Below are 26178 nucleotides of genomic sequence, written 5' to 3' on the forward strand. Positions count from 1 at the left end.
ACTAAAAGTAGCTGACACAGCATGTTAATAACCACAGAACAAATAGAAATCAAGAAAGGTACAGCAACTCATTATACCTACACAGTATGAATGAATGGATGACGGCATCTGATCATGATCTACATGGCAACTGACGCTGTCCCTCGTGGGCCTGGTGCATTGCACTGTCTGTACTTGCGCCACTGTTTGGAGCAAATAAACCAGGCTATGCAAAGTGTCAGAAATTGACGTTACGCATGGCTGTAATGAGGAAGTAGAGAAATGAAAAAAGAAACAAACAGTTGCATGGAGAGAAAAAATGGAGAGAGGAATGTGAAGTGGACAAATTGCTACCAGCCATTTTCAATGCATTCTAGGAATATCTGGGAGATGGCGACAGCTGAAAATGTCTGATCAGTTGTGAAGTAAAACCTTGTTTACAGTTAAATCTAAGAGGCTGTTTACACCTAACATTAAAATGCGTTTGGGTGATCGGATTGCAATTGGATAGTGCTAGAGCACATGAAAGTACACAAATGCAAATGCACTCACACACTGAGGACAGATTGTGATCTGATTGGCCAAACCACCTCACAGATGCATTGTGACCACATTGAACCCAAGTCTAAATGCGAATGCATTTTCAATCCACATACTGTGTGGGCGGAGTTTACTGCTAGCTAAGCTAGCTATTATACTGCTGAAGCTAATGTGTTCACAACACAAAGGCCACAGACTCTGAATAACCACCAACTTTACCTTTCCTGCTAAAGTTTCCTTCTTATCTAACTTACAAACATAAACACACTTCTTGCACTGCAACTTAGCTTGTTGAAAGAGCGACCAAACATTCACCAGGGAAAGAGCACCGCTAACGTCTGTTTGCAGGCTACATAGCTATGCTAATTAGCTGTGCAGCAGCAGCACAGCATGCAAATGTACCTGTCACTAGTTAGAGGCTGGTGTGGTCCTTATTTTCAATACTACTAAAAACATGCACGTTGTCTGTCCAAGACTTCTAGGCGTCTAGGCATATAGTTCTGCTGCACTGATTTTGATCCTTTATTTAAACTGTCCATTGCAAGAACTACAGTATGATAGAAGTGCATGTTAAATCACTTCAGCACTCTCTTAATGAGAACGTCACATCCCTTTTGCAATTATTAATAATAAGATAATCTGTGTGAAAATTGAGTTGAAATGTGCCTTTTGGACATTTTATTTGGAAATAAATATACCTCAGTGTGTCAAGTGAGTTGTGTGATATAAGCTGAGATATTTTGCAATCTGAGGACTGCATGCTGCAGTATGTCAGAATTAGTCAGTTTGGCTAAAAGCCATAAATTTTATAGATGAATTGCTGGAAAACAGAACCGATAGCACACTTTCCCACATCTGAAGTTACAATCTATCCCATAATGCACTTTAAGTGCATATTTTAGGTAAACCACATGCAAGAATGTCTTTATTTCCTACTGTATCACTGGGAATCGCTTTAGGATATTTATTTGACGGACATGACATAAACAGCTGTGGTAGACTAGGTTGTAGTGTTACGTTTTGTGAGGAGTGAATCTTCAGACCAGCTGGGAAATCAGAAGAAGCCAGAGCTCAACAACAAACAGCTGCTCTTGTGCCAATGATCAATACACTTCAACTGTAAGCAGGTTGTCTGTGCTCTTACACTTTAAAACTACATAAATAAATCAAGTGCATGGTGTGTGGGGGGGGGGGCAGAAAAACATATCAGATTCTTCAAATCTGTGATATCTGGCAGCATTTTATATACAATTTTCTTCAAACAAAATGAAAGACTGCTGGTGTGACTTGCATGAAAATGCTGCTGTGGTGTTAAGCAACCTTCAGGGAGAGAAAGACCTGAGCCGATGGGAAGGAGTGGTGGGGGTATGTTTTCCCAGGCCCTGTGATGAATTGTAAAACATCTATCTAGAAATGAAATGTTCATCGATTTTTGGTGCGTCTTGTGTGTTCTCTTTCAGCCTTCCATCATTAGTGAGGCTGTAAAGGCATGTTGGCCACACTTGCACAGCTGCACTAAAAGTTAACCTTCAAATTTAATTTAAACTGACAAGAAAAAAAGCTTTCCCCTTGGCTGATTAGTGATTAGTAAGTTAAATCTGCAGGCATATTAGTCAAGGGAACCAGACAGCCACGTTTATTCTGCATCATGATGCTTGTCAATGAACTGTGATGCTAAATCTGACAGGATCACAAAATCCAGACAAAATTCCCATGCACATATGAATAATATACAAGGAAATCGGGATTGAAGGATTATGTACATCAGTAGTTTTGGGTAGTTTTTGCTTGTCCCAGCTGCATTTGTTTTGTTTTAGTGACAGTATTGTTTTATTTGAGGTGACAGTAACCACAAAGTTAGTGCAATTCTAAGTGGGATGTTTTTCTTGTCAGTAACATGAATTTGCTGCAATTAAGCTGCTCAGTGGCTAGAAGAACAATGTTTTACAGGGCAACCTTTCTCTTTATGGTGAAGAGTTGCTGTGATGGGATTAAAAAAGGTGTGGGTTTACACTGACATCTGGTGGAAGATGTTTGAGCGTGCAATATACAATATTTAAGCTAAATTATCCTGTCAATAATGTAATATTTCATACAAGACAAGTTGTATTAGATGCCTGTTATTCTGACCCATTTAAACCCCGTGTTTTGTTGTACTTCCACAGTCATTTTCATTTACATTACATTTACTCATTTGCCAGATTAGAGGAACACCACACAAGCATCAGTAAAATAAGAGATCTACGAGCAATAAATACTTGTAAGAGCAATTAGCGCATACGACTTCTATGGGATAAATACCTAAGGGGAAGAGGTAAGTGTTAACAATTATTGTAATCAATACAAGAGAACTGTAAGGAGATAGCAGAAGTCCATGTTAGAGGTTAGGGGTTAGAAGTGTTATAAGAGGAAGTGTTCTCTGAGTAGATGAGTTTTCAAGAGCTTCTTGAAGTTAGAGAGGGACGTCCCTGCTCTGATGGCATGTCGTAGCTCGTTCCACCATCATGGTGTCACAGATGAGAACAGCCGGGACTGAGATTGCTTTGTGTGTAGGGATGGTGGAGCACAGTGGCCGGGAAGGAACGTAGGCTTGTATTATTGAGTTTAGGTAGATGGTTGCGGAACCAGTAGTCCCTCTGTATACAAGCATTAGTGATTTTAATTTGATTCAGGAGGCCACGGGGAGTCAGTAGAGGTTGCTGAGTAATGGAATGACACGAGACTCACTGCTGCATTCTGAACAATTTATAGGGCATTGCAGTAGTTGAGACAAAACATAACGATGGCCTGTACCAGACACTGGGTCTAAGTAATTTTCCTTTTTTTGATCATTCATACAGCAATAAACCCAAATGCCAGACAAAGGCCTCACACTACAAAATATTATAGATGCAATAAACGAATATAGAAAATATCCTTTAAAATTATAAATTCACCAGTTATCAGCTTTGATTATTTGAATTAAGTACATTGTTCCTGGAGGAATTAATGTACATAAAATTTATACAAAAAACTGTTTGGGGACCCACATTTTTTTCTTCTTATGAAAAACCAATATGCAGAAGTATTGAAGTGGTTAAACCTTTTGTTTTGCTACAAACTTAACTTGCACATTGCATGGACATAACAAAATAAATAAATATCCATTATGCATTTGTATTATACTAAACAAGGAAACGTTTCCAGTAAATACTACATTGGCAATGTGAGAACAAATCAGCAAAAGAAATTTACAGTATGTAGTCCTACACAGTCAAATACTTATTTTACAGGTCAAACCCGTGAGACCGAAACATAGATAACATCAAATTCCATTAAGAGATTTGACTTATTATGGATAATTGAGGGGTAGTGCTGTGTAAAATGTAGGCTACATCTGGGCAGAAGTAATGTCATTTTCTGTAACTTTTAGTTATCAGTTATCAGTTCAAAATCACGTTCATAAGCAATTCTCATAAAACCAGAGTTAAGACATATCAAGCCAATAGAACGATGTGCAGTGTATTTTTTGAGCTGTAAAAGTAGACACTGATTATTATTTCAAGAATTCAAATGGCTACAGAATTTTTCTCATCTGCATGACCTGGCAATAGATTCAGAATTAAAATGAATTTATGCAGTTTGTGCTCATCACTGTAACATCTGTGTCTCTACCATCATTCACACAGCTTGCTGTCTCATTCGGTTCACGTTAAGGTCACACTGTTCCGACATTTGAAACCATGTAAAACTTTTAATAGCTAACTGCTGCCAATCTCTGGGGCCGACCTTCACAGGCTGTGATTGAACTGTGGGAAAAGCGGGTGTAGGACGCTCTGCTGAAGGTTACACAACACTGTGATAAGAGGGGAGTCTGCTAGGATCATAATTGGTGGCTTTTTCTGTTGAACACGTTTGTTAAAAGATTCCATATAGACGTCAAACTCTCTGACTCAAAAAAGACAGGTAATGAGTTGAGGTTTTATTGTCTCCGCTTTAGACGTACCAGTACGCTGCTTGACCACACTTACATGCCACATGTTTTTTATGCTTGAAACAAATTCCATCCCAGAATGCCTTTGACACCCCCCAAAAGAGGGATGTGAACTCTTTACTGAAAATAGAAAGGGAAGGCCAGTGGAGTATTGTAAACACAATGGAAACATCTTAATTTTTTATGTTTGGGAACAAAAGGAATATTTCATAAGACAGCAAAATAGCCTCACAACAATCTATACAGTGTTCTAGGCTACTGATTAAATGAATTTTGTATCTTTAACATACCAAACCCTGTCATACAGGTTACCGTCACTGTTTACAGCACTACTTCTACGAGCTTTGAAACAAGCTATGCTGTCACAGCTGTTACAGTGAAACTATTACATTTTTCAGTCAGGAACATACCTACACTTCCTACTGCTAACAAGTCTCTTACATTATTTCTGTGTTCATTTATTCTACTATGGTGTAGAAAAGGTAACAAGTCACACTTTCAACTTGTTGCATTCAAGCAATGATCATAATCATACTGATCTCAGGTACTTCAGTCAAACTTCTCCTTGGTCCTTCATTACACCTTTTAAACCTTCATCTTGTCTAACACTGAGGATTTCCTACGAGCATCTCATCTTGTCATCTCTAGTCTCTTTTTTCGTTTACTGGAGCTGCAGGAGATCACCAATCTCTGACCGCCCTCTCGGCTCTCTCAGAGCATATAATTATTGTAATCACAAATTACCGCTTGACATGGTTGTCAGGCCTCTCCTTGCAGTGACAGATTTCTTCTGTGAATCTCGTTGAGGACGACGTCGCTGTTGGAGCCTTCAAATATTCCACTGTCCCCAAACACAGAGCCTTTGGGAGATGAACGCAATAATAGTCTAATTATATGTAGTGTAAGATTGTATAAAAATACAGGTCAGACATTGCAAACCGCGACGTGTGAATGTACCGCTGTTGGTGCGATCACTGATGACAGAGGAGCTTCGAGTGGTAAAGAGGAAATCTGCAGTGGCTGCCGTGGTACCCGATGGATTCTTGTTGTTCTGTGTTGCCGTCCGACTCCATTCTGCAAAAAGTGGACAACAGTTAATTAAAATATATGTTCTCATTATTTGCCAGATTTATCTCACAAATGACAATGGGAAGATAAGAACATGTATATTAATATCCATTAATATTGATATTTTTTCTCACTTCAGTTTGGGAGATAATCATTCTCTCAGTTCTGGAACAACATTTCTAAGGATGAGCTGTGGGCTCCAACTTCAGCCTTGTTTATTTTAGCCTATATTAGTTTACATTTTGGAAAATTGAGACCATTAAAAGACATGCTGTATCTCAATTTAGCAGTTCTTGTTTGCAACGTACCTATTATTGTACAGACAACCATGGATAACTTTGATATTAAAGAAAACTCCAGATTTTCAGGCAAGTTCTGTAGTTACAAGGAGTGTCTTTGTTCTGATTTCAAATATTTATTTATGGAAGCAATATGATCATCAGAAATAACAGGGTAGATCAAAGTTATGACTCTAAAAAGGCATTGACACAAATTTGGGTAATACCTTAATTTTTGCCATGAGCTGTGTGTCACAGCTGGTGATAAGCGGCCAAATCACCAGACACTAACTTACCTCATTCAGTATCTTGTCTCATGTCCCTTCCTAATCTGCCCAATTACATTATCAGAGGATATAAGAACACATTTAGATGCCCACCTGAGTTTTCAGCCAATCGCAGTCTTCCACAGCAAAGATAAGTTCTCCACTGTCTGCGGACATTCTCCTTCACAGCACAGTGGAAAACAAAGACAAGGAAACCTAGACAGGACAAACAGTAAAGAAATTAGCTTGTGTCAGTTTTATCAGAAAAGTGTCAAGTTTTCTTCTGTATGGGAGTAGACCCCAATATATTTTACGTCTGACCTTGCAGAGTGTTGAATAAAGTGAAAAGGTAAACAAAGGGTAAGTAGAGGGGTCCCCAGGCGAACAGGGCGAAACCCCAGGTGAGGCCGAGCAGGATGACGAGGCCAGCGATGCTGCGCATGTCTGTCATTACTCCCCTGTTAGGGGACTGGTTCTGGGGGTTCTGCTTCTTGATCCGGGCCAGCTGGACCATAACCATGATGAAGACCAGCAGGCACAGAGCGAAAATCAGGATGAAGTAGGCCACCACACCCACGTAAAAGGCGACGTTACTACGCAGCCAACAGCTACAGGGGAATAGATAAAGACAGAAAGGTTCAGACTGTATTTAACAACAAAATCTTCAAAAGAAAAGTAATGCCTGCTCGCTATCGTCTGGGTGCGTGCCTACTAGGGTGTTGAAAGCTACTTTACTTGGTGTTCAGGTAGGTTAGCCGGGTGTCACCAGTTGTTTGGGTGTTCAATGTGGTTTGTAAGGCATTTCAAGGTGGTTGCTAAGCAGTTGCAACATCTGATTTGCATTTATTTTGCATGAGATATATGTGTTTAAAGATGAATGAACAGTGGATATTTTAACTGTACACTTAAGTCAAAGGCCATGAAGATTCTGTTATATTTAGGTGTGCCACTAAGCCAGTAGTGCACAGTAGTTTTTTATCTCTCTCGCCCTCCAGTGGACAAATACATTAATGATAGGGATAATGAGGGGGAAAAAGGTTTTAGATTTATTCTTTCAATGTCAGTATTCCTGTGAAAATATTTTTTTTTAAATCTTAATTTTATGATGACAAACCTTATTTTTTTATTTCTTCTTAATTAAAAGGATTTTTTCCTGAAGTACTGGATACATTTATTAGATGTATGGCCTATGTTGGCCAATTCTCTACCCTTTGACCAAAATAAAAGAAGACCAATCTAATATAATTGCAGACACGTTAAAAACAAACTTATTAACACACATCCAGGCTACTGGAAAAGTATTTTAGTGATTGCTCTGTTATGGCTGGTTGAAAAAAAATCTAACTCAAATCTAACAAAACTCAAATGCTGTGTTTACAAAAGGTTATTAAAATTTAAGCATAACTTGCAAGTCATCTGAAGTGCCGTCTGTGTATTTTCCATACGTGACCAGGCCGTAGTTGTCTTTGTCCACTGATATTACAATGATCACCACTATAAGAGGAATCCCTGCAAAGACCAGGATGTTAATCAGCAGAATCATCTCATTATATCCAATAAAAAGTGGTTTGAGAAGAAATAGGTGTTTAAATTAATACACTTCTAAAGTTGTTTTTTAAAAATTTATAGAAATTAAAAATCAAGAAAAAGTTTTGTAAGGCATTGGTTGACAAAACAAATTAGTTTGAAGCAGTTACTCACCCCAGCCCATCAGTGAGAACTTGAGCATGTATCTGCTGAGGTAGGGAGTGAACACCTGGATGACGCTCAGGTACATGTGCAGGGCTTCAAGCCCCGCCCAGGTGAATGATGTCAGCAGGAAGTAGTGCAGGAAAAAGGCAGTGCTAATGCACAGCCCGATCGCTGGGTACAGCGCCAGCCAGCCATCCAGCAAGAAGACCAGGTTGAGGAGAAGAAGGGACATGCAGAGCTGAACCAGAATCTTGGCAGGGATATCCCGGAGCAGTTTTCTGCATTTAAAGAGTTTTTTACAATAAGAGCTTAATTACCGTGGTTACGAGGTTTCTTGAATAAAGCTCAGATTGAAGGAGTCTTGGCTTTGTAAAGACATAGATTCTTACTGAAATAAAATATATGTCAGTAGAGTGACAGCAAGAAAAACAGCAGAGATCCCACAGCCGATGTAGGTGATGAAAGTAAGAATTTGTGCCTGCTGGCGGTCAGTTATTCCCTCTCTGGACAAATCCTGTATTTAGGACAGGGTACACACACAAATATACAGTGAATGCACATTGAACAATTTCTCACTTTAACCATGTAGAAAAAGGAAGTCACATCATTTCTGTTGCCCTTTCAACCTGTAATTTAGTTGTTCATTTAATTCCCTATATACATGTTGTAACTGAGGTTTGAAGCACTTTATTGATACTATTATTGTCAATAAACTGTATCACACACATTCAAACAAACGTACACGAACCAGCAATATTGCAAAAGATGTGAGATGGTTGCAGCTGCAGGTTGTGTCTTCCGCTGTGACGTTGACAACAAAGCAGCCGGCAGAGCTCCAACCTCCTCCACCACCTGAACAAGAGAAATACAGCAATCAGGAATATTAATACCTGTGGAGTTGGCTCCCAACTAACTTGATTTGGCATGCATGAATTCACCGTTCTGAGTGAAGTCCCAGAATGCACAGGAGGCCACGTAGTTTGCCTGCAAACCAAGAACAATTTAGGAGAAGAAAAGCATCACAGAGGAACTTTGAGTGGTCGTTTAGCAAAGATTTTAAACCATTTATATAAGGAAATTTACAGTAATTTACAAGTGACCTTTCTATTTTGAAAAATACTAAAAAAATTTCTATTATGTTTATAAATGACAAAATTTGGTATTACAATTGTGGTCGTATTGTTATTATACATTGTTATGAATTAATAATTTCTGGAGGCCATGAAGACAGTGAAATTTGCATCCTTTTAATAAATGGTAAATAATAAAAGGCTTAAATAAAATTGGCAATTACTTGTAGTATCTTAGTTATGTGGGATTCTTTATCTAGATGAATGGGTTCATGAGAAAAATAATGATTTTATCATGCATGTTCACTTACATTTATGGGTTTAATGTTTTGGATGGTAAACTGAATGTTCTCAGACAGGTTGCTTATTGACAGATTGGCCACACTAGAGCTCAGGACTGGACTTACAAGGGTTTGGTTATCTAATGTTGCATCCTGCGAAAAAAAAAAAAAGAGAGAGAGAGAGATGGACTCCTCTTGAAGTAAGGTAATATTTAATTAGCATTTCATTTAATCACAGTAATTGCTCTGATGAAAATATTTTATTATATAATCTTTTGTCCAACATGTTACAGCTGTTTCTTTTTTTCTATTGAACCATACCTGGCTTAAAAATAAAAACAAATGCTGGACTTGATAAGTAAAAAGTTGCTGCTTATAAATCATTAAATATGCACCGATAAATACTTCAATGCTCTGTGAAAGAATCTGTAGATAGATGACAGAAGACAAATCCAGGAGTACCTGGAAGAGGATAGATTTGGTGTAGAAAGTGAACTGGATCCTGCTGGCCTGCTGCTGCTGCTCAGGACTGAGACCCGAGGTGAGGGAGGAGGGCATGAATACAGACCCAAGAGCAGACGGCATCCTCTTGGACCGGGATCTGCTGAAGGTCTGGAGCTAGACAAACAAACGTTTAACAAATGGTTAATGACAAAGTCTGGTTCTTTGGTAGTTTTCAGCTGTGCTTTCCTTATGTGTTTAAGGTCAGGCAGTGCATTTAAAGACATTGGACCACCTGTTCCATGAGATTGTGCTGAGATTCTGAGTAGCGTAATCTACACCCTGGAAATTGCCATTTATATATATTCACAAAGATGTTCCCAAATACTAAAAAAGAAAAATGTCACACCAGTTGCTGTTGGAAATCAGTAAACAAATTTAGCAGTGTCAGTACAGTGTGCAGTATAGTGTGGTAATGTGTCGTCCATGACTAATATGAGAGGCGGTCATGTGACAGTCACAGAGATATTAGATGGTTTAATATTGTAGCCTACACTCAGTGCAACACATGATGATACTAGATAGAACCTAAGGAAGATTGTGTAGTGAGAGAATTTTCCTAATGTTGGTTTAATTTTTCAGCTCATAATTTATTCTGATTCAGGGAATTTGATTTAGTTCTTAAGTCAGTGTGCGTTTTTGCCCTGTACATGACTCGTCTGACAGGTCTGGACTACATAAGATCAAATCTTCTCATACACGCGGTTCTTGCATGAGTCCCATTGTGTCTCGTGAAATGCAGTGAGACCAGATCTGACTTACCTGGACATTATCAGTGTTGAAAATGTCGACAGATGTTGCTGGAAAGTTGGTCCCATCAACCGTCCTCACTGTCAGAACAAGTGAATCTGAAGAGACGATCTCTCCGTCACCTGTGACAACCAGCTTAAGACCCACAGCATCTACCATTTGAATCAGCCTGTCAACAGGAAAGAAACAAAACAAAACATTTTAGAAACATCAGATGTACCTGAATATGTGTGTGGGTGAAGGTTGTGTGAGTTGTACCTGTTAGCAGATGCAGAGAGTGCCACTGAGTCAGCCCCCATCAGGTTGCTGATTACATTGATGACCTTTTGTCCCACTGCCTGGGAGACAGTGGGGCCCTCCAGAAATTTCTCCAACTCCCCCACCAACTGTGCGACCTGCAACACCCATCAAACTCTAAAGTTTACTTTCACTGACTGATCTAACTTTCAAAACATCTACAGTCAACACACTGGCTGACACAACGTTAAATGGAAACAAATCCCTTTAATATTTTGATGCTAGTATCTGACTGACATTCTTTTTGGTAAAGTAAAACTTGCATTTAAAATATTTCCATTTAGATTTTCCATTATTTCCATTTGACCAGGTCAACTGAAGATAGAAATATTTCCTACAGATATGTTGCTACAGACAGCAACACATCCAAATGATAAAAAATCTATCAAGCAGTCATTAATGACGTCAAGTTATTTGAAATATCCATAGATTTCTAGACAAAATGTGTAAAACTAGTTCAGATATTCATGTTATTGTGTTTCTGCGCATACTTCAATAGATCAGTAACTTCACCTGAAAAGAGTTGAGCTGAGATGCATCCTGTGTTTGATTCAGCAGCTCGTTTGCCTTTTCCTCCTGGGCATCTTGGCTTTTAGCTGTCTCTGCGGTGGTTGGGGAGGTAGTTCCAGCACCGTGGTGAGGAGTACAGCAAGTCGTCAAGTTGCATGCATCAATGATTCATGTATGGTGATATTGATAAAATAAATCACCATAGCGAAGCATAAAGTTTACTGGTCAAGGCCGTTACCAAGAAATCCTCCTATTAAAGCATTCAAGCATTCTATCAAAGAGGATAAAGGAACTATTCTAGTAATACATTTATTATGCTTTTATAACTTTATCCATGGACTGCACAATTGGCCACTTTCACAATTCATTAAAACTTTAAGAAGCATTCAAAAAAGCAAACTATTCCAGCCAGTTTGATTCACCATATTAAAAAGCTATATTTGTGTCTTTAATCAAAATTTAAATGTTGAATTCTTAACTATACGTACCAGGGATGGTTGTGGTTGTGCTGGTAAGGGTGGTGGTTTGGAGAGTTGTTGTAGAAGAATTAGAGGAAACCATTGCAGTAGTAGTGTTAATCTGGGGCAAAAGTGTGCCATGGATAGTTGTAGTAGCTGTAGGGGTTGTGGAAGAAGTTGTGGCTTTATATTCAAGGGTAGTGTTAGCTGTAGTTGTTAAACTGACTCCTGGTCCTTTGGTTGCTAAGTCAAAATCAGCGGTTGAACTGCTTGCAGTTGAGCTCAGGTTGAAGCTGATTCCTGCAGTTTCGTTGAGCTTGATGCCAGTGGCAGCGGTGATGTTATTTTTGTTGGTTGTTGTGATATTATCAGTCACTCTCACTGTGGTGTCATGTACAGTCTGGTTGTTCAGTGGAGCTACTGTGGGTTTAGTGCTGTTGTCAACAACAGACGGCATACTGTCAACAGTTGAGTTTTTAGTGGATGTTGTAGACATTGTCGTGTTTTTAAAAGGAGCAGTTGTGTTCTGTTGTGTTTCCCTGATAGGTGCAGTGGTTACACTGTCAGTGGCAGTTTTGTTTTGAGATACAGTAGTCGTGGTTATATTCTCAGTTGTAATGTAGTAGTTAGAAACTGTAGTTACATTATTCACTGATGTGTGATTAGGAGATGGTGTGAATGAGCTAACTGTCGTAGTAACTGTACTGTTGTGTTTTCCAGAGCTGCTGGCTATCGTTACATTGTGCGCTGTTGTGTGAACAGGAGAAGGTGCATCTCTGGTTACATTGTGCTCTGTTGTGTGAACGGGAGAAGGTGTAACTCTGGTTACATTTTGTTCTGTTGTGTGAACGGGAGAAGGTGCATCTCTGGTTACATTGTGCTCTGTTGTGTGAACGGGAGAAGGTGTAACTCTGGTTACATTGTGCTCTGTTGTGTGAACGGGAGAAGGTGTAACTCTGGTTAAATTGTGCTCTGTTGTGTGAACGGGAGAAGGTGTAACTCTGGTTAAATTGTGCTCTGTTGTGTGAACGGGAGAAGGTGTAACTCTGGTTACATTTTGTTCTGTTGTGTGAACGGGAGAAGGTGCATCTCTGGTTACATTGTGCTCTGTTGTGTGAACGGGAGAAGGTGTAACTCTGGTTACATTGTGCGCTGTTGTCTGAACAGGAGAAGGTGCATCTCTGGTTACATTGTGTTCTGTTGTGTGAACGGGAGAAGGTGCATCTCTGGTTACATTGTGCTCTGTTGTGTGAACGGGAGAAGGTGTAACTCTGGTTACATTGTGCGCTGTTGTGTGATCTGGAGGTTTAACTCTGGTTACATTGTGCTCTGTTGTGTGATCTGGAGGTGCATCTCTGGTTACATTGTGCTCTGTTGTGTGATCTGGAGGTGCATCTCTGGTTACATTGTGCTCTGTTGTGTGAACGGGAGAAGGTGTAACTCTGGTTACATTGTGTTCTGTTGTGTGAACGGGAGAAGGTGTAACTCTGGTTACATTGTGCTCTGTTGTGTGATCTGGAGGTGCATCTCTGGTTACATTGTGTTCTGTTGTGTGAACAGGAGAAGGTGCATCTCTGGTTACATTGTGTTCTGTTGTGTGAACAGGAGAAGGTGCATCTCTGGTTACATTTTGTTCTGTTGTGTGAACGGGAGAAGGTGTAACTCTGGTTACATTGTGCTCTGTTGTGTGAACGGGAGAAGGTGTAACTCTGGTTACATTTTGTTCTGTTGTGTGAACGGGAGAAGGTGTAACTCTGGTTACATTGTGCTCTGTTGTGTGAACGGGAGAAGGTGTAACTCTGGTTACATTGTGCTCTGTTGTGTTATCTGGAGGTGTAACTCTGGTTACATTGTGCTCTGTTGTGTGAACGGGAGAAGGTGCATCTCTGGTTACATTGTGCTCTGTTGTGTTATCTGGAGGTGTAACTCTGGTTACATTGTGCTCTGTTGTGTGAACGGGAGAAGGTGCATCTCTGGTTACATTGTGCTCTGTTGTGTGAACGGGAGAAGGTGTAACTCTGGTTACATTGTGCTCTGTTGTGTTATCTGGAGGTGTAACTCTGGTTACATTGTGCTCTGTTGTGTGAATGGGAGAAGGTGCATCTCTGGTTACATTGTGCTCTGTTGTGTTATCTGGAGGTGTAACTCTGGTTACATTGTGCTCTGTTGTGTGAACGGGAGAAGGTGCATCTCTGGTTACATTGTGCTCTGTTGTGTGAACGGGAGAAGGTGTAACTCTGGTTACATTGTGCTCTGTTGTGTTATCTGGAGGTGTAACTCTGGTTACATTGTGCTCTGTTGTGTGAATGGGAGAAGGTGCATCTCTGGTTACATTGTGCTCTGTTGTGTTATCTGGAGGTGTAACTCTGGTTACATTGTACTCTGATGTGCGATCTGGAGGTGTAACCCTGGTTACATTGTACTCTGTTGTGTTATCTGGAGGTGTAACTCTGGTTACATTGTACTCTGTTGTGTTATCTGGAGGTGTAACCCTGGTTACATTGTACTCTGTTGTGTTATCTGGAGGTGCATCTCTGGTTACATTGTGCTCTGTTGTGTTATCTGGAGGTGTAACCCTGGTTACATTGTACTCTGTTGTGTTATCTGGAGGTGTAACTCTGGTTACATTGTACTCTGTTGTGTGATCTGGAGGTGCATCTCTGGTTACATTGTGCTCTGTTGTGTGAACGGGAGAAGGTGTAACTCTGGTTACATTGTGCTCTGTTGTGTGAACGGGAGAAGGTGTAACTCTGGTTACATTGTGCTCTGTTGTGTTATCTGGAGGTGTAACTCTGGTTACATTGTGCTCTGTTGTGTGAACGGGAGAAGGTGCATCTCTGGTTACATTGTGCTCTGTTGTGTTATCTGGAGGTGTAACTCTGGTTACATTGTGCTCTGTTGTGTGAACGGGAGAAGGTGCATCTCTGGTTACATTGTGCTCTGTTGTGTGAACGGGAGAAGGTGTAACTCTGGTTACATTGTGCTCTGTTGTGTTATCTGGAGGTGTAACTCTGGTTACATTGTGCTCTGTTGTGTGAATGGGAGAAGGTGCATCTCTGGTTACATTGTGCTCTGTTGTGTTATCTGGAGGTGTAACTCTGGTTACATTGTACTCTGATGTGCGATCTGGAGGTGTAACCCTGGTTACATTGTACTCTGTTGTGTTATCTGGAGGTGTAACTCTGGTTACATTGTACTCTGTTGTGTTATCTGGAGGTGTAACCCTGGTTACATTGTACTCTGTTGTGTTATCTGGAGGTGCATCTCTGGTTACATTGTGCTCTGTTGTGTTATCTGGAGGTGTAACCCTGGTTACATTGTACTCTGTTGTGTTATCTGGAGGTGTAACTCTGGTTACATTGTACTCTGTTGTGTGATCTGGAGGTGCATCTCTGGTTACATTGTGCTCTGTTGTGTGAACGGGAGAAGGTGCATCTCTGGTTACATTGTGCTCTGTTGTGTTATCTGGAGGTGTAACTCTGGTTACATTGTACTTTGTTGTGTTATCTGGAGGTGTAACTCTGGTTACATTGTACTCTGTTGTGTTATCTGGAGGTGTAATTCTGGTTACATTGTACTCTGTTGTGTTATCTGGAGGTGTAACTCTGGTTACATTGTACTCTGTTGTGTTATCTGGAGGTGTATCTCTGGTTACATTGTACTCTGTTGTGTTATCTGAAGGTGTAACTCTGGTTACATTGTGCTCTGTTGTGTGATCTGGAGGTGTAACTCTGGTTACATTGTGCTCTGTTGTGTGAACGGGAGAAGGTGCATCTCTGGTTACATTGTGCTCTGTTGTGTGATCTGGAGGTGTAACTCTGGTTACATTGTGCTTTGTTGTGTGATCTGGAGGTGTAACTTTGGTTACATTGTGCTCTGTTGTGTGATCTGGAGGTGTAACTCTGGTTACATTATGCTTTGTTATGTGATCTGGAGGTGCATCTCTGGTTACATTGTGCTCTGTTATGTGAACGGGAGAAGGTGTAACTCTGGTTACATTGTGCTCTGTTGTGTGAACGGGAGAAGGTGCATCTCTGGTTACATTGTGCTCTGTTGTGTGATCTGAAGGTTTAACTCTGGTTACATTGTGCTCTGTTATGTGAACGGGAGAAGGTGCATCTCTGGTTACATTGTGCTCTGTTGTGTGATCTGAAGGTGTAACTCTGGTTACATTGTGCTCTGTTATGTGAACGGGAGAAGGTGCATCTCTGGTTACATTGTGCTCTTTTGTGTGATCTGGAGAAGGTGTAACTCTGGTTATATTGTACTCAGTTGTATCATTTCTGCTGGTCAGAGTGGGAGCCTGTGTTGTGCTTTGCTTGGTTGTGGGAGGGCAGCTGTCAGACAGAAGTACAGCAAGCGTCTCATTTGCCTCACTAAAAAAGAACACCAAAATATAAAACTTAAATTAGGTGAAATACTTTATTAACTTCATTGCAGGAGGCCAATGTCTTGGGTAAGGGCAATGGTAGCAGTATTAAGATTAGGATTATTACAATTATTACTTCACATATAAAATAACCTGAAGCAATACATTTTAAAGGCATATTAACCATTTTGGTCAGATGAGAAGATTGATACCACTCTCAAATCTGCACTGCAAGTATAAAGCTACTGCTAACGACCAATTAGCTTAGCTTAGCACAAAGACTGGTTACGGGGGGAAACAGCTATGCTGCCTGCATCCAAGCCTAACAAAATCGGCTTACTAACACCTTGTAAACTCATATCTCGTTTGTTTAATCAGTACAAAAACTGAAGTGTAAAAATTATACTTTCCCCTGTTTCCAAGCTTTTTTAATTTTGTAGACACACTTTGCTTTATAATTGACATTTTCCCTCAGCCTGACTCATCTATAAACTGAATTTGCCAGAATGACTATAAACATCATCAAACATCCTTTGTTTCTCTAGTTCCCTTTTTCCACCAAAAGAAGTGCTGCTTGTTCTCTAACAAACAGAAAGAGCATCTCATCTAAAGAGATCGCATGACTGTAAACCAAAGAAAAACATAACTATATTGGTTTTCAAATGCCACCACCAGAGAAATGTTTTATACATTTACCATTTAAGCAGAGTGGGGTCAGACTGACAGACATCAGAGGTCAGCAGGTCACTGGCAACCCAGGTCAGGTTGGACGCCAACAGAGCACTGACAGGCAAACCAGGACCACCACAGGCCACTGCGAACAAACAGAGCACCATCAATAATATATACACAATATCTATTTATATATTATAGAGGTTTCATATTAGGGAAAAATTATAAATATGGAGACTAACCCATGCGTGTAAGTGGCTTTTCATTTGTTATGCCAATGTTGCTATCAATGAGTTGTTGCATAAGTTTATTCAGGGAGCAGCTATTGACAGGGCCAGACATCACCAGTATCACCATGCAGCTGTACAACCTAGAGACCAGCAGCAAATGGGTTAAAAAAGCCACCTTTACATACTGGTATTTACCATATTTATGATCAAATACATTATCATCAATAGTGCATTCCTGGAGTTATCCTATATTGAAATATTATGATTTTCTTTAACACTGTGCCAAAATTCAACCTTGTACTTCCTCTTTCCCAATGAACATTGATTAGTCTGTGTCCACATAACAGACAAGAGGAAGAAACACGCCTACCTCTGTTTATTCCCATGGCATTCCAGATGAGCGCCCTGGATAAAGAAACAAATTTATGAAGCATGATTGATGGCTCTAGATCAATGAAAGTACATCTGTGTGATTTTATAAGGTTTGGGTTAATGCCAAACCGTCGTCTGCAGTAAGATTTACCTGGTAGCTCTTTGAAATCTCAGAATCTTGGCACATTGAACTGGAAACAAAGAATTGTCCATATGTATGAATTTTCACCACCAAAACCCTTTCTTATTCAGTATTAGGTTAACCTGTTCAATAACTTTCAACATATCATTTTATTTTGCAGCCTATGACATTGAGGATACAGACTTACGATGACATTGTTTTACATTTGCTGGCTGCTCCAAGTGTCAGCAACTGCCAAATAAGGTTAGAAAGTCAGCACATGTCATATATACAATAGTAAATATAGTTCATTCATACTGTAGTATACATACCATTCTTTTTAGGAGATCAATGGTAACAAAAGCACTGGTAATATTAATTCTTGTGGCAAAAAACTGGCCTGAAAAACAAAAAGTTGTTGTTGTCAGGGGCAGTTTAGGACACACCTACTTCTGAGACTTTGTTTCAGTTAAAGGAATAGTTCAGTATTTTGGGAAATACACTTAGATGCGTTCTGCAGAGATTTAGATAATAAGATCAATACCACTCTCATGCCTGTAAATTAAATATAAAGCTACAGCCAGGACACCATAGCTTAATATTAGCGCTAGCATAAAGAGTAGAAGCAGTGTGAAATAAATAGCCAAAGGTACAAAGGTCAAACAAATCCACCTATCAGCACCTCTAAAACTCATCATTTAACACATTATACATTATATCTAATTTGTTTAAAACTATTTGTGGTCATTAACAGGATTATGTGCCAAGTTTTTTGGCAAGCACCAGGAAGTCAATGTACGAACAGAGATTTTTTTTTTCTCTATTTATTTGTAGAAAAGTAATGACAAGGCAACATATATAAGCAACATTGCAAAGGATACATACAACACATAAGCCAACAGAGATACAAAATGTTAGTTTGTGAGCCTCAGAGATGCTGGTAGGTGGATTTCTTTTTACCTTGGAAGGAGTCTAGCCAAGCAGATTCCCTCTAGTGGAGCTAAGCTAACATGATAGCCTGCTGGCTGGAGCTTTATATTTGTCATACAGATGAGTTTGGTGTCAATCTTCTCACTAATCTCTTGGTATAAAAGCCAAAAAGTAAATTAAAAAACTATTAAATGGTAACATTGTGTTCTGTAGTGTGAACGGTAGAAAGGTCCCTAAAATATTACTAATTTCATTAACATCCCACACAGTCTTAAGTACACAATTACATTTAGCAGCTGTGTGTGGAGGGATATTAACACATACTATATATACACAAACATTTTTTGCTTGACATTGCAGTGCAGACATATGCAGATAGGCAGGAGGACAATATTTTGTCTGCTTTCTTACTTGCAGAATTACAGAAAGCAGTGCAGTCACAAAAGCGAGGCACTTCCCCTGAGGCAGAGACAAACATGGTTACAGCAGCGGAAGCAACAGTGAATTCTGGTGAATATAATTGGTGTTTTTGATACTCACTGCTGCAGGAATTTGTCTTAAGTTGTTGTGGAGCTGGGTTGGAGTTAGGCTCTATGAGGGAGCTAGTGAATAAACATAGATAATACAGAGTGTACACATATAAAGACATATATTCAGAAAAACAAAAGGTATTGCTCACCATGTAAGGTTGGAGTATATGTTTGTCCGACAGATATCATCCAGAGAAGATGTGGATGTACACCTGTACACTAACCCGCCACTGGAGGGCTTCACATCCCCACAAAGATCTCGACCTGATGTGAACAAAATCAACATGAGTAATCTAATAATGCTGTGTGTGTGCTTTTTTAATTTTAGGCATGTAGTTATGAGTTATGGGGCAAGGTAATAATATGTCTTCACAAGTAAGATGGTGTGTTTTTGTGTCAGTATTTTTATCTTTGTGAGCAGATGATTTCTAGACCTTGACAGTGAGGACATTTTTTAACTTAATAACTGATTCTGTGTTTATTCAGAATTTGTGAGTTGTTTTCTTCCAGTTGGTGTTTTGCATGAATACAGTGGTTCCTCTGTTTTTGTTTACATGACTTATTCCAAACATGGGTGCATTTTGCATACTTGCAAAACACTGTATGTGTGTGTGCTTCCACTTGTATAACTGTGCGTGACTAAAAGGCACAATCCATGGTCCAAAGGTGAATTAAATTAAATCATGTTGTCATCTCAAATTGACATTGGTCTTTTAATACACAAACTAACACTAAACTGAGTTTTTAATATTTTTCTGTAGCAGTTTAAGGTTTCCTTACCAATGTTTGTTAATGTAGTCTTATCATTTAGGTGAACAGTACTGTGTGTTTTTATGTATGTGAAGAAACTGACTGATTGAAAAATGCTCACCGACTCTCTCCACCTCTCCTATGATTGTTGCTTGTATTTGCTGGTCTCCAGCTTGCTGCAGTGCAGAGACTCCAGCATGCTGCAGTTCACACGCCGAGACAGCGTAGCTGAGTTGCAACAACACATCACAGGTCGTTTCGCTGTAATTAAAGTATTCACACCACTGTGAGGAGGTGCAATTTAAAGTATATTTAGCAGTTACACAAAATGACAGGCTGTTACCTTATGTTCCTTTTAGCACTACAGTTCACCTGTAAACTCTGCAAAGAGAGTGAAAAAATTGCAGTCATTTGCATGCCTTATAGGAGAGTTTTTAAAGTGAAAGGATGTTTCCTGTTTCTGGGACAGACTGACCTGAAGTTGTCTGTCACTCTGACAGAAATCTATAAGGCCTGTTCCCTTTTTTGCTGCATCTCCTTTGCAACCAAACGCTTTTGACACCTGAGTGACAGATGGAGAGACAGATGCTAGAACTGTGTGGGAGGTGATGGGAGCTAAACACATACAGTTTAAGAATTAGGACAGTGACAAATGTTTTATTGTGTTTGCTCTGTGCTCCATCAATTTGGATTTGAAATGAAACAATTACTGAGGTTAAAGCCTTCATTTGTAGAAGTTTACACCCACATTCGATTAACTTTGTAGAAAGCATTGCCCTTTTTATACACAGTTCACATATGTTAGGGGATGAGAATGTATTAGACAAACCAAATTTACTCAAATGTGATTTTGAGTAAATGTGATAATTCTGATGGTTTAAATTTTTGTTTGTTTAAAAGCAACAACCCAGGGGAAATCAGGGCTGTCTATGTTTTGATTTCTACTATTCATTCTCCCTTCACAGTACCCCTTTGAGGACACCAGTTAGAAATGTTAAATCTTACATGTAGTGGCTGTGAATACAGCCATAATATTGACTAGTTGGTAGAGACTTGAGTTTGTAAATCTTTCCAGATACACCTAGAGATGTTCCCTTAATGAACAAGCCGAACACCAAATCCAAAGTATTCTGAATCATCTACTGTAGCTTTTTGTATTACATTGTCAATTCAGGTATGGTACACAGTAGCTCCTGGTTGAAAGCTTACTGAAAGAAAGTAAAACCTGTGGTTATGTAGGCCTAGATTTGTATTGAACTAGTTCGGGTTTTTTGACGTGGGGCTGTATGACATACTTAACCATAGTCAGTTCACAGGAGTACATTGCTTATAAGTACCCCATGCAGTAAAACTCGCACTAACCCTTTGTAGTACAGCAGTGAATAGTTGACAGCTCACATCAAATTTATTTCAGGTGCATCGCAGGGTCGGAATGTACTGCTCCTTCAAACTATTCCTGTGCTGGCAAGACTTTTTTTTGACGAGTTGACATTTAAAGCTCTTAAGTGCATGGCACGATGAAGGGCTGGAGATTTAAAGGTACACAAGAGAAATCCAAGTGGATGAGGAGAAAATGTCACTCTCACCAAGTTGTGGACATCTTTTTCGGTCTTATTGCCATTTTTGGCATTCACACTTATGGACATCCAAAAGTAAGCACCTGTAGAAAAAAAGGGAGTTCTAAGCCCACAAATATGCCTGAACAAAACAGTCTGATTGGACAAAGGGTGGATATTTCTTACTTTTACTGGAACAGAGTTGGCTGATGTTACAATTTAATAATGGGGACCCTAAAAGAACAGAGAAAACATTATATTTAAAAAAAACACATTAGCAACAATAGGTTTAGGTATTGTTTCTTATTTCCATCAGTAATACAACGCAATACAGTGTCTATTTATACTCCCATACAAATACCCAGTAAATGTGTTAGACTAACATAATGTGAGTGATCGTCCAGGGTTAGTTTTTGGTGCCCTCGCATTATTATTTATACCATACTAGAATATATACAAATATAGTAAAACATCACTTAATTTGATTTATTATCTAACTCAAATAAAGTGTTTTAAATAATATATCTAAACTGTTGGTTTGTTTACAGTGTGTTTGTTAATCTGAGCGCTCATCTTTATTGCAGAAATGTTTCTGATAAACTTCAAAAAGAAAAAGTTTTCATCATTTACTGACATAGCATGATTCAATTATCACCAGAATCCTTTATTGATCCCTGAGGGAAAATATTTTTTACAGATACTCACAAGATATAAAAGGAACAGAAACAATAGTAGAAGCTGGTAAGTAGAGAATATAATAAAGAATAAAAATCTAAGAATATAATAATAAACAAAAATGTGAATATTTATAGTATTATACAATATTAACGGTGTAAAAATATTCTTTTTAAATAGCAGGAATAAATAAATAGTGTAATAATAGTGCTGGTAGTGATGAGGTGGAATGAATTAAAAATTCATAACTGAGTAACCCAAATAATGAAACAGAGAAAATTGCACCATACGTCAGTTATTACAAGATGCAGTTAATGATGAAATGTCCAAGTGTCTGACACTTTGAGGAATGAGTTAAAGAGTTTGATGGCTTGTATACCATTTCATGAAATTTGTTGTTTTAATTACTCATTATCCAGTGTCTGATAGTGTTTCTACAGATAAATGCTCTTATTCACAGTAAGTGTTCCATAGAGCAGCAACAGCAGTTTGCAAAAGAGATGCTGATAGCCATAGCCATGAAAAGATAAACAAATGAGCAGCACAAAACACATTTGTAAATATGGTCGATTTTGGCGTGTGCTGTAAAAGGAAATCGAATAAAATAAAATAAATTGTGGGTGGTGGTGAAACAGCTCCAAAAATATCTTGGACAACAAAAAATAGGTGTTAAATCTTAGTAAAACATTTCGATGTCTCTTTATGAAGTAAATAATACATAATTTCCTGTTAGTATAAAATGCTATGCCAGGTATGTTGATATTTTTGTAAACTTACTTACTTCTAAAACATTATACTATGCTGATTAATATGTATCACATACTCTATAGAATAAGTAAATAGTATGGATTTGGGACACAGCTATACTGTCAGCATCACGCACCGGTGACCTTAGACGTCTGGTTGCTCCTTTGAGTGACAGGTGTTGCTATGAGAGGACTTGAGGTAGTTGTAGTTGAAGGCACTTCTAGTAAAAAGAAAGTAGGAAGAAGGATGTCAAGTAATAATCAGGAGGAAGCACTATAGTTGAGATAATTAGACATATTATTTCATTGGATATTCTTGTCTGAAAGTGATGCTTACCAAATGAAGGTGAGAATAACCGTGCAACCGGAGTTGTGTCTAAAACATGAAATGCAAATTAAGAGTATAGAGTACTTGTACTTTCTCGTTTTTTTGAACAGTCATGTAACATATTCAGAAGGTAATTTTCCCCTACTCAAAAAGTCTATATACTAGTAGCTTTATATAACTGTACTGATAATTTTCAATGATGACTTTCTGGAAAAGCATATTTAGATCTCCAGAAGCCATATTGGTTAAATAAAGGTCAAATAAAATACCGGATAATCATTTAAAAAGTGTGTGTTTTTTAAATTTAGGTTCTTATGTAAATGCCTGCATGCCCAGACATGCACAACATGCATGTAAGTGTGTAAGTCACCTGAATACACACCACTGTTAACGCTTTGGAAAGCCCGTGGCCCACGTCTCAAGCGTCTGCGGTCTAGAAGTGGCATAAAAACATTCAGCATTCAACATGCTCTAGGAACATGCAGAACTATGTGTAGTTTTCTCTGCAGCTCTCGGGAGCCATAAGAAATTAGCATTATAAGAAAAACACAATTACATTTGTGCTAGAACAGGCTGATGAGGCCACTGTAGTAATGAAGGATAAGATGCTCAAGCTTCTATTTGACCAACAAGCCGTGCAGTGTGTTAGCTGGATTCAAAGTCTTTTACATTCAGGAATCAGCAATTCTGTTTGCATTCTGTTATAAATGCAATCAATAATTATATGGAAAAGCCACTCATGCACAAGATCCAAGCTTGAACGAAGTTAAAACATTTTGGATCTGTTAGGTAAAGATGAGTTTATGCGTGTCTGTCTCACCACACAGAAGTCTGGGGTCTCTCTGTGTGGCCTTGGCACTGGTCACACCCCAGTACTGGGAGTTCCAGCCAATCACAGTGCCGTCCTCGCAGAGGCCATGGTCACCAAGGTCCGGCCACATGCGGAACAGGTACAGCTCAATTTCTCCTTGCATGGCTCCCGGGGGTTGGTCCCTTGGACGGCAGCCCAGCCAGAGGGAGCCGGAGGGGGGAATGGCCTGAGCGATGACCGTCCTCTCTGCCACCATTTTCCCATCAACCTGAAACATTGTTAACACAATTTTAAACAAACAGAGAAAGTGCTGAATAAGTACAAGTTTGACTCCTGCAATTACTGGTCCACACTGCCTCCAAATTTGCTCTAGATTGCTTGCGTTGCTGTAAATTAATTTGAGAGAGAGAGAAACAGGTTGTACTCAGACAATCAAACAGGTTTTAAAGGTTTTCACAGTTTATAGACCAACTTCCAGATTCAGCTGTGACCTGCTTTGCCAGCCATTTTACAACATGTTTCATGCCCTCTAAGGCCTTGTAGAAATATCACCATGTTCCCAGATATTAACTATACTTTTGGTGATAACAGTGTTATCATAACTGATAGAAATGATGGTTAAAACTACAGAAATAAGACCAAAGTTGTAATAAAATGAAGATGTTGTAAAAGTTGTAAAGTAAATTGTAAAAGTAAAAAGTTTGCAAACTACTGGAAAAAGCCCAAATTATCAAAATTAGCATTAGCATTTTCTGACTTGCTTAGAATAATAAAGTAAAAGTTTTAGAGGTACTCTGCTGTGTAAGTCTACATAGTTCTGCACATAAAAAATCTGCACATACTTCACTGTGCCTTTTTTGTTTATGGGCAGGATTTGGATTGAAAGACAACACAATACACTGTCAAACAATGTGTGGTTATGAACTTGGATTTGTGTAAACGATGTATTTTTGCAAACACTATTTTTGGACAGGCTTTGTCTAGAACTTGTGACATACTCAGTGGTGGAAGGTAACTAAGCACATTTACTCAAGTGCTAAATTTAACTACAGATTTGAGGTACTTTAAAGTTCTACTACAATTCAGAGGCAAATATTGAACTTTTGGCTCTACTACATTTATTTGACAGCCATAGTAACTAGTCACTATGCAGATTAAGATTTTACATAAAAAACACATGATGATGATTTAAAATATGATACAGATGACAAACGATCTGAATACTTTCCCCACCAATACTAGTACACTGCAAGTTTTACCTCCAGGCTAAAGGAGTTGCGCAGTACGTCCCTCCTCAGACACACTCTATGCCATTGTGTTGAGGAAAGCCGGATTGGAAATCGGTGTCGGACCCTTAGCAGCCACCCATACAACGCCTCATCATCTCCCTCCAGACCCAGCTCGGGTCTGGGTGTGTAGATTGAACTGTAGGAGAAGGCCACCCAGGCTCCGGGGACGACCACACGGATGTCGACACACACCGTCATCTTAAAGAGTAGCGGCATAGCGGCTCTGTCCTGCAAGGTCCAGTAGTCCTCACAGCCATTTAATACTGCCTTAATGTCACCCATGAAATAGCCAAGCACTGGAACAGGTGAAAGAAAGACAGATTAAAGGTTTACGTTTTCACAGCAGAGCTGCACTGGAGGCAGAAATTGTCACAATGGTTAAGAGCCAAGGAACTTTTAAAGTTACACTTTAGAAACACGCAAAGGGTTAAAGAGGAAGAACTTAATATAAAGGCTTGCGCTCTGACATATTATCATCTTAAGCTTTTTTGTCCAACTTGACAAACCGTTTCCTATTTACACATTCATCGCATAGGCATACATATTATATTTAATTTGAAGTCATGGTTCTGTTCACCGGTTTTATTTAAGTCCAATATTCATGCTCTCGCTGTATTTATTTTGCAAACTTGCCACTCGCACACAACTCCCGGAAGGGGGTGGGGGTTTTACTACATTTACATTTACTCATTTGGCAGATGCTTTTATCCAAAGCGACTTACATTTGAGGAACAACATACAATCATCAACAGAGCATCAACTACAGATCTACAACTGACAAAACATAAGAGCAGCAATAAATACTAGTAAGAGCTCACAGTACATATCAAATCAATGGGGTAGATACCTAGGGAAGGAAATAAGAGTTAACAAAAAATGCAATCAAAACAAAAAGTGCAATCAATACAAGATCATTGTAGGGGATAGAAGAAGAAGAAGAGCACAGGAAGTGCATGTTAGAGGTTAGGAGTTAGAGGTGTTATAAGAGGAAGTGTTCTCGGAAGAGACGAGTTTTCAAGAGCTTCTTGAAGTTGGAGAGGGACGCCCCCTGCTCTGATGGCGTGTGGTAGCTTGTTCCACCATCGTGGTGTCACAGATGAGAATAGCCAGAACTGGGATTGCGTTGTGTGAAGGGA

The 26178-nt window shown here is 39.2% G+C and overlaps 2 protein-coding genes across 2 annotated transcripts; both read right to left on the reverse strand.

Moving 5' to 3' along the window:
* Window positions 1-4632: 4632 nt before the first annotated feature.
* On the reverse strand, window positions 4633-19183 carry LOC119887121 (flocculation protein FLO11-like). The gene is made up of 22 exons (XM_038698045.1): window positions 19037-19183; window positions 18898-18959; window positions 17760-17827; window positions 17636-17679; window positions 17458-17497; window positions 17305-17339; window positions 16947-17074; window positions 16729-16846; window positions 11694-16039; window positions 11209-11297; window positions 10657-10793; window positions 10411-10567; window positions 9610-9765; window positions 9178-9300; window positions 8735-8780; window positions 8545-8648; window positions 8186-8310; window positions 7806-8074; window positions 6426-7613; window positions 6219-6320; window positions 5450-5566; window positions 4633-5352 (listed from the first exon to the last, which is right to left on the reverse strand). The coding sequence occupies exons 1-19, from the start codon at window positions 19171-19173 to the stop codon at window positions 7492-7494; spliced, it is 6306 nt and encodes a 2101-aa protein (XP_038553973.1). The 5' UTR covers window positions 19174-19183; the 3' UTR covers window positions 4633-5352; window positions 5450-5566; window positions 6219-6320; window positions 6426-7491.
* Window positions 19184-19292: 109 nt separating this feature from the next.
* LOC119887122 lies at window positions 19293-25326 on the reverse strand. The gene is made up of 11 exons (XM_038698046.1): window positions 25013-25326; window positions 23763-24021; window positions 23313-23375; window positions 22952-22990; window positions 22752-22835; window positions 21380-21427; window positions 21224-21297; window positions 20113-20199; window positions 19981-20018; window positions 19759-19898; window positions 19293-19321 (listed from the first exon to the last, which is right to left on the reverse strand). Exons 1-11 carry the CDS (start codon window positions 25322-25324, stop codon window positions 19293-19295), a joined length of 1173 nt encoding a protein of 390 aa, XP_038553974.1. The 5' UTR covers window positions 25325-25326.
* Window positions 25327-26178: the final 852 nt, after the last annotated feature.

Source organism: Micropterus salmoides, unplaced genomic scaffold (genome assembly GCF_014851395.1).
Source record: "Micropterus salmoides isolate LMB-PRFRI ecotype aquatic unplaced genomic scaffold, ASM1485139v1 Ms_hic_scaffold_4016, whole genome shotgun sequence".
Classification (NCBI taxonomy): domain Eukaryota; kingdom Metazoa; phylum Chordata; class Actinopteri; order Centrarchiformes; family Centrarchidae; genus Micropterus; species Micropterus salmoides.

Excerpts from the sequence above, each read along its gene's own strand:
- LOC119887121 (XM_038698045.1), bottom strand. The coding sequence starts at position 19,173 with ATGTTGATTTTGTTCACATCAGGTCGAGATCTTTGTGGGGATGTGAAG. Across the intron at positions 17,340-17,457 it reads AGATTTCAAAGAGCTACCAG|GGCGCTCATCTGGAATGCCA; the intron begins GTAAATCTTACT and ends TTCTTTATCCAG. Across the intron at positions 9,301-9,609 it reads CCAAATCTATCCTCTTCCAG|GATGCAACATTAGATAACCA; the intron begins GTACTCCTGGAT and ends TTTTTTTCGCAG.
- LOC119887122 (XM_038698046.1), bottom strand. The coding sequence starts at position 25,324 with ATGGGTGACATTAAGGCAGTATTAAATGGCTGTGAGGACTACTGGACC. Across the intron at positions 22,991-23,312 it reads TAACAGTGGTGTGTATTCAG|ACACAACTCCGGTTGCACGG; the intron begins GTGACTTACACA and ends TTCATGTTTTAG. Across the intron at positions 19,899-19,980 it reads AGTGCTAAAAGGAACATAAG|CGAAACGACCTGTGATGTGT; the intron begins GTAACAGCCTGT and ends CTTTAATTACAG.